The 7,833-nt window shown below is 49.0% G+C and overlaps 2 protein-coding genes across 3 annotated transcripts in view; both read right to left on the reverse strand.

Annotated features, from left to right (window-relative positions):
- The window catches only part of LOC106733497 (interferon alpha-inducible protein 27-like protein 2), a 2,401-nt gene extending 1,931 nt beyond the window's left edge, over nucleotides 1–470 (reverse strand). Inside the window, exon 1 of the mRNA XM_027767100.1 lies at nucleotides 444–470. Within this exon, the coding sequence (XP_027622901.1) occupies nucleotides 444–470 (27 nt within the window). The remainder of the gene's footprint in view (nucleotides 1–443) is intronic.
- Nucleotides 471–1,697: 1,227 nt separating this feature from the next.
- LOC102476320 (uncharacterized) lies at nucleotides 1,698–7,244 on the reverse strand. 2 transcript variants are annotated; one of them, XM_027767094.1, is made up of 4 exons: nucleotides 7,147–7,244; nucleotides 6,597–6,767; nucleotides 6,141–6,275; nucleotides 1,698–2,374 (listed from the first exon to the last, which is right to left on the reverse strand). In XM_027767094.1, exons 2-4 carry the CDS (start codon nucleotides 6,697–6,699, stop codon nucleotides 2,352–2,354), a joined length of 261 nt encoding a protein of 86 aa, XP_027622895.1. In that variant the 5' UTR covers nucleotides 6,700–6,767; nucleotides 7,147–7,244; the 3' UTR covers nucleotides 1,698–2,351. The 2 variants fall into 2 exon arrangements, with proteins under 2 accessions (XP_027622895.1, XP_027622894.1); XM_027767093.1 differs by lacking the exon at nucleotides 7,147–7,244 and adding an exon at nucleotides 7,065–7,136 and having other exon boundaries at nucleotides 6,597–6,669.
- Nucleotides 7,245–7,833: the final 589 nt, after the last annotated feature.

The following is a 7,833-nucleotide window of genomic DNA, read 5'->3' on the forward strand; positions in this document are numbered from 1 at the left end:
ACCACAGCTCCAGTCACGATCCTGGCTAGAAACAAAAAGAACCTATGTGAGTCTGTCTGCTCCGGGCCCCCCATCCTGCAGTCCCAGCTGTTTCCACAGCTGGCAGGGTTCTCTGAGGTCAGATCCAAGGAGAGACGGCCCCTGCCTGACCTCCTGCCTCACCAGAGAAGCCCGGTTTTTTTACTTTGTGACATTCTAGATGGGAGAGTACCCGCCTTGAAAAGGCTCCACGCCACCCCTGAAGCCCGTACATGTGGTATGATTTTCTCAATACAAAACAAGACAAGACTATTTATTTGCAGAGAAACAAATTAACATTCCAATTCTCCACCTCTTCCAGAAACATTCTACCCACCCAGGGCCACATATGAGAGGTAAAAGTTTCATCTTTCAGGGCTCATCACTTGTCACCTTCCAGCAGGAAGCCTCCCAGTACCCCTCACCAGGAGGTTCTCTGCTTCCTCCTCCATCCAGCCTTGTGTTTAGAGCCAGCCACAGCACAGGGCAGGGCATGCCTTGACCTTCCGAACTGCCTAGAGCTCCCAGGGCTTGCAGGGACATCTGATGATGGCTGCCCTACGTGCAGCGACTGGGTGCTGGGGCAGCTGGGACCCAGGGTTCCGGAGATTTTAGGACCTGCAGTGAGCTCAGCCTGCTCCCCGCAAAAAGGAGCTTCAGTCCCTGGTTCTCATCAAGGAAGATAAGGTACAAAAATCAGCCTTAGTCCTCCAGTCATTCCCCAGCACCTCTTGAAGCTTTTAGCTCATGGCTCCTGACCTCCCCCTCTGTCCATCGCGGCTCTGATCTGTCTCGAGGTTTCCATGCCCACCTAGATGGCATTTGCAATATACTGCCATTGGGTTCTTACTCCCTGCTTCCGAGGGGACTCTCTGCCCCGCAACCCCTCTGTCATACCCTAGGCCTGTGCTCCCCACTATGCTAGCCAATAGTCTTGTGTGACTACTTAAATTCTAATGAATAAAAGTGAAATAAATTTTAAAACCTATTTCCAGGACCTGCCCCATGGCCTCAATCCCACACAACCAATTGCAGTTCAAAGTGTAACTCTAGCAACTTGAAAAACATACCAGGAAGGGGACGAGTAGATAGCATATGTTTACATTGCTGGATTCCCACATAGATGACCGTGATTCAAGTTCCTGACCCAGTGACTTAAAACTGAGGCGAGGCATGTATGCATGCATGCCCCAAATTCCCAACAGGAGACTAGAGACTTTCTGTCTCTCTGCCTTTCTTTGTCTCTATGGTGATCGCACGTGCTGTATAACAAACAAACAAACAAACAAACAAAAACATACCAGGTGGGCCACCAGGTGGCATGGTGATTAAAGCACTGGATCCCACATGGCTCTGTGGTTCGAGTCCAAACCCAATGGCCTGAAAAACACATCAGACCTCTGTGTGTATGTGCCCAAAATCCTGAGAAGAGAATGGAGGAGAAGGAATGGTGGCATCAGGTGATTTCTCACTTTTCCTCTCTCTGTCTCTCTCTGACGAGTACATGCACCCTATAGCAAAAACTCTTAAGAAACTGAAAACAAACCAACAAACACACTAAGCATTATATGTGCCCCAAATCCTAACAGGGTGGAGAGATGAAGGCGAAAGGATTGCAGCATGACCACATCCCATTGGGGGTTCCTTACTCCCTTTCCCTCTCTTTCTGTCTCCGGGGAGTACACATGTCCTCTGGCAACTAAAAAAAATAAACATACCAAAGCACATGCACACGAAAACAACAACAATACAGACTTCAGCTCCTGTCATACTAGCTGTGGCTCAAATGCTCAGTCGCCATGTGACTAGTGGCTGCAGCACTGGACGGCATGTGTCCATCAGCTCAGAAGTCTCCATTAGGCACTACTGCCCTAGACCTCATTACTGTACCCCTCCCTGTCAGCACCCAGCACCCCCAGAGTGTCTCTTAGGACCACCCTTTCCAGATTTCTGACTCTAATATAAGCCTTGGAGATGTTTCAGTCGTTCTGGAATTCCCAGTCTCTTAATTTTCTGGTACTGCTATAACAAATGGCAAACGCTGAGTGGCTTAAAATAGTAAGAATTCACCCTCATGGTTGTGGAGGCCGGTGGTCCATCATCAGGATGTCAGCAAGGCCATGCTGTCCCTGAAGATTCTACTAGAGGATCCACGCCCGCCTCTCCCTAGCTTCTGGTGATTGCCACGATCCTTGGCTTGCAGCAGAGCCATTCCCATCTCTGTCTCTATCTTCACATGGCCTTCTTCCCCGTGTGTCCCTGTGTCTCTTCTCCTCTTCTCATGTAGACACCAGTCATATTGTATGAAAGGCTCACTTTACTCCAGTATGACCTCATCTTGACTTGAACTCCAGAACTGCGAGAGAAGAAATCTCTGTTGTTTTACATCATTCAACTTGTGGTACTTGGTTACAGCAGTCCTAAGAATGAATGCACCTTTCCTTACCTGCCCTCCAGAACATGTTTTTTTTTCTCACTGTTCTTACCACCCCAGCCTCTCCTTGGTCTAATTTCATCTCCTTTCCCAGTCTTTGATCAACGTTGGTGTGTTTGGTGCTCAGTTCTCAGAGTCCCCCTCTGTTGTATCTCCTCCTCCCCCAGTCCCATTGCTTTAGGGAGCACCTTTATTCTCGTGACTTGCAGACGGGTATGCTCACTGCAGACCTACTCAGCATGCCCACTTGAGTATCCAAGAAGCACCTCAAATATAATGTGATCCCAGCTGCACTCTCATTTGCCCTCCCATACCTGTGTCTCCCAAGGTTGTCCAGTACAAGGAAACTCCATTCTGCAGCTCCAGCCAAGCAGCTCAGAGTATTCCTCATCTCCTTGTGCTTTCTCTCCTCCACAATCATTTATTAACAAATCCTGCTCATTCACCTTTAGAAACACCCAAAGCCTGACCATCCCTTATGACTCTGCCCCTTCCATCCTGGGCCAAGGACCCATATCTCTGAATGAGATGATTGCAAGAGCTTCCTACCTGGTCTTCCTGCCTTTGCTGTGGCCCCTGACTCTGTGCAAGCCAGCTTCCATCCTCTCAGCAGCTCATGCTGAACACTTTGGAGTCACCTTAACTCTTCTCTTTTTCTCTCATTCTACATGCAGGCTGTTAGCAAATCCTGTTGACTTTGCCTTCAATATATGTTCAGAGCCTGACCACTTGTCAGTACCTCTGTCATTGTCACCCTCGTCCACTGACACCTCTCATTGTTCAAGATCACTGGCATGAAACACAGAATGGAGCCCTACCTATTGACTGCTGTCATAAGGAATGAACAAAGGTATTGAGCTCAACTGTCTGTTTAAAACCCTTCAGTGGCCTCCTGGGACCCACAGGTAAAAATCCAAGCTCTTTAACGAGGATGGAATGAGCACTCCATGATCTGGCTTTTGCCTCCCTCTCTAACCTCATTACTGTCAATATCCAACTGTACTCCCATGGAGGACAAAAAGAAGCCACCCCCTGCTTATTCTTAGGCCTCTGATACTTTGCATGCCACATTCATACAAAGTTGCCAGGCCCTCTCACCTGACACATCCTCCAGGAAGCCTTCCCTGATCACACATTTCCAATCTCCTTCGGACACCTGGACTTCCACCTATATACTCAAGTGTGGGCACACTATACTCTTTCTACTACAGTATTTCCCACCATGCACTGCCAGTCTCTATCTCCTCCATGGGACTTTGAGCTCTCTAAGTCTAAGTGCCAAACATCATTCACTGCCGCCTCCCCCACAGACAGGCATAGGCCTGGATAGAGGCACCGAGAGAAACATAGGTCAAGAGTGGGTCTTTGCATATCAAAGGACACAATCAACAGAGTAAAAAGGCAACTTACAGAATAAGATTAAATATTTACAAATCATATATCTGATGAAGGGTTAACATCCAGAATGTATAAAGAAGTCCTACAACTCAACAACAACACAATAACCTGATTAGAAATGGGCAAAAGAGGAGCCATCAGATGACATAGTGGTTGAGTCGCTGGACTCTCACATGGTTGATGATGGCTCAAATCCTGGACCTGGAGGCTCGAAAGTCACACCAAGCATGTGACTCTGAGGACCCAAAATCCCAAGAGGAGAATGGAGGAGAAGGGATTGCAAGGTTACCACCTCCCTTGGGTGGTGATTTCTCATTTTCCCTCTCACCATCTCTCTCTGTCTCTCTTTGGCAAGCACATGCACCCTATGACCAAAACTTTTTTTAAAAAAAGGCAAAGGACTCATGTATGCATTTCTCAAAGAAGATATACAAATGGCCAACAAGAAAGCTTATGAAAAGATGCTTAATATCATTAATCATTAGGAAATAGAGACCTGCAGATAGCATAATGTTTACATCACTGGACTCCCTTGTAGTCGACCATGGTTCGAGTGCCGGACCCAGCGGCTTAAAATTCATGCGGGGCACATGTGCTCATGTGCCCAAAATCCTAAAAGGAGAATGGAGGAGAGGGGGATTTGCATTTTGGCCATCTCCTCTGGGGGGTGATTTCTCACTTTCTGTCTCTCTGTCTCTCTCTGTCTCTCCGGCAAGCACACCAATAGCAAGTGTCAGAAAGTATGTGGAGAAATTAGAACTCTTATGCATTATTGGTGAAAACATAAAACGGTACAGCTATTGTGGAAAACAATACGGCAGTTCCTTGGTACAGCTATTGTGGAAAACAATATGGCAGTTCCTCAAAAAAAAAAAAAATAGAATGATCCTGTTGCACTTCTCAGTATACACTCAAAAGAATTGAAAGCAGGATCTTAAAGAAATTATTTATGCACCCACATTCACAGCAGCGTTATTTTTAGCAGCAAAAGAGCAACCCAACAGCCCGTCAACAGATAAATGAGGAAACAAAATGAGGTGCGCACATACAATGGAATATTAGTTAGCCATACAAATGAAGGAAATTCTGACACATGGATTAGCCTTGAAGAGGTTAAGTGAAATAAGCCAGTCACAAAAGACAAATACTGGATGATTCCACTTACATGAGTGCCCTGATTAGTCAGATTCATAGAGATGGGAGGTAGAATAGTGTTAGGAGCTGGGGGAGAAGGAAACAGGGAGTTAGCATTTATGGTATAGAGTTGCAGCTCTGCAAGGTGAAGAGTGCTGGAGACAGACGGTGCTGAGGGTCACACAGCAGTGTGCATGCTCTTAAACTCCTGAGCTGTACACTTACAAATTGTTAAGATGGCACTTTTTTCTAACAACTTTAATTAATTAATTAATTAATTCGTTTATTTTATTTTAATTTGACCAGGGAGGGACAGAGAGAGAGAGAAAAAGCAAGCTGCCAGGGCCATAATTTGAACCGTGGTCAGCCATGCGGGAGTCCAACATCCCTAACCACCATGCCACCTGCCAGCCCTGGTACTTTTGTTAAAAAAAAAAGAATTATTTTATTTTACTTTATTTATTTATTTCTTTTAATTTGACCAGAGAGGAACATAGTGAGAGTGAAAGAGAGAGAAAGAGGAAAAGTAAGAAAGCAAGTTGCCAGGTCTGGTACTTGACCTGTGGTTGGCCATGTGGGAGTCCAGCACCATTAACCACCATGCCACCTACCAGTCCTGATGGTACTTTAAAAAATTCAATTAAAAAGGAGTATACCCTCTGCAGCCCTGTGCCCTGCTGGCCCCACTTAGAGGTGGGGGAGCTCTGCAAGGGTGTGTCGGGGTGGGAGAAGAATCAACCAGGCCCTGGAGTCACAAAGGAGGAGCACCTTGAGAAATGAAACTTACCCAGGTCATGGCAATGGGCAGGGAATGGCTAACAGGGCAAAGGGCAGGCAGTGGACCCTGACTGGCTGTGAGGCAGGCCTAAGCCAGCAGGCTGTTGTGAAAAGGCCAGCATGAATCTGTGCCTCCCAGTCGGATATGACCTGGCCCAGAGAGCCCCCTGAGAGTGGTAGAAACAAACCAACCAAGGCCAGCACTCAGAGGTGTGGTCCCTGTTCTCCCTCCAAGTCCCCTACCCTGATTCTGACAGTGCAGGTGTGGAAGAGACTCCGTCAGGGCTGAGTGCCTTCACACTGACCATTTAGGAGGCCGAGGGACTGGGGAGGATGGGGTGGTGAGAGGCCTAGCGGACTGGTGCCCAGGTCCCATTACCTGAAGTGGGGAACCAATTCTTGCCTCTGTTCTTGGGGTCAGAGCCAGGTCCATCTGACCCTTGAGGTGGCCCCCCAGGAATACAGGCACCAGAAGCCTCAGCCTCAACAGATGACTGGAACGGTTCATCTTCTTCTGGAAAACGAGAAGGGGGCACATCAGAGGGCATGAGGCCAAGGCCCACCCAGGATCCTCCTCTACTTCCCAAAGGAGATTCAGAGGCAGCCCCCCAGAGAGGTGACAGGGGGAGACCCAGCCACTGACTCATATTGACAGGTCCCCTCACTCTGCAGAGAAGGCTTCTCTCTGGGAAGGAGGGTGACTGGCACGGACACTGCAAGTCTATGGCAGCTCCGGGCCAGAGCCCAGAACCCCTCTCTCCCGTCACAGTTCTGCTTCCACCCAGCCACAGCCCTGGGCCACCCCATCCCCTGGAACATGCTCAAGGACACTCACCGTCACACTGAATTTCCTCCAGGAGGGCGTCAGCCACAACTCCATCCCCGTTTTCCAAGGCTCCAGCTGACATCTTGGTGGCAATGTGGGGCACGAGAAACATGGAGCCTAAGCCAGTCACTGTCTTTCACGGGGACACCACGTGTAGAAACTGGAGGCGCTTTGCCTGGTCTGCGGTACATGGCAGCTGGGAGCCCTCGCTACCCCTCATCCTATAGCACTGTGTGGGTCACCCCCAGGATGCACCCGCATCTGCCCAGACCACAGCTTTTAAAGTGAATGCCTTGGCCTGGGTCTCTATCTCTGTAGCTCTACACATCTCTAACATTCCGCCTCTGCCCCTGCCTCCACAACCCCACCTAGCCCAAGTCTCAAGTCGCAGGGCGTGGGCGCGGGGCTCCAGGAAGCCAGCTGCTCCCAAAGGCTCGGGATACAGGTGGGTTTGAGCCCTTCTCAGAAGACACTCACCTCTGACTGCAGTGACAGCAGCCCTGGATGGAGGCCAAGGGGCGCTCCCATTCCTCCCTACCCACTCCCCAGTCCCACTCACCTTGGGAGGTAGTTGCCCGAGGACACAGTAGTCACAGCAGTCACGAATATGCTGTGGTTGCCAAGGAGCCAGCTGGATGGGTGTACCCCCAGTAATGACCAAAGGCCAGATAGAGCCAGTGAGTCATGCCCATGCCTCGAAAGATTAGGTAAACAAGGCTCGATGCCAGTGAGATCTCATCTTTTTTTTTTTTGAGACGTTTTTGCTATAGGGCGTGTGTGCTTGCCAGAAAGAGAGAGAGAGATAGAAAGACAGAAAGTGAGAAATCGCCCTCCCAGGGGAGATGGCCACGCCACAATCCCTTCTCCTCCCAGGAACTTGGGCACGCATGCACACGTGCCTGGTGTGAGTTTAAGCCACTGGGTCTAGGATTCGAACTGCAGTCAACTACATGAGAGTTCAGCGACATAGCCATCACACCAACTGCTGGTCCCGTGAGATCTCATCTTTGCCCTGAAATGTGAGGGCGGGCTCGCCTTCTTCCCACACTCTCCTGCACCAGGAGTATTCCTTTCTCTCGAAACCCCCTTCATGAATAGGAGAGGACTTCCTAGTCTTGTCATAGCCTTTGAGTGTCTTAGGAACATTATTTTGTATGGAGTTTATCCCTTTCCACTCCCGCCCCCTAAGATTTCCCAACCAAAACATCATGCATTGGCTGACAGAGGGCACAGACACAGAGCCCTA

Source organism: Tupaia chinensis, unplaced genomic scaffold (genome assembly GCF_000334495.1).
Source record: "Tupaia chinensis unplaced genomic scaffold, TupChi_1.0 Scaffold143913_1, whole genome shotgun sequence".
Classification (NCBI taxonomy): Eukaryota; Metazoa; Chordata; class Mammalia; order Scandentia; family Tupaiidae; genus Tupaia; species Tupaia belangeri.

What these genes read in the sequence shown, in the direction of transcription:
- LOC102476320 (XM_027767093.1), bottom strand. Translation starts at nt 7,115, where the DNA reads ATGGGAGCGCCCCTTGGCCTCCATCCAGGGCTGCTGTCACTGCAGTCA. An exon ending in GGAGGAAATTCAGTGTGACG is followed by an intron (nt 6,276 to 6,596) that starts GTGAGTGTCCTT and finishes CTCGTTTTCCAG; the next exon opens with AAGAAGATGAACCGTTCCAG. An exon ending in GAATTGGTTCCCCACTTCAG is followed by an intron (nt 2,375 to 6,140) that starts GTAATGGGACCT and finishes CTTCTCTCGCAG; the next exon opens with TTCTGGAGTTCAAGTCAAGA.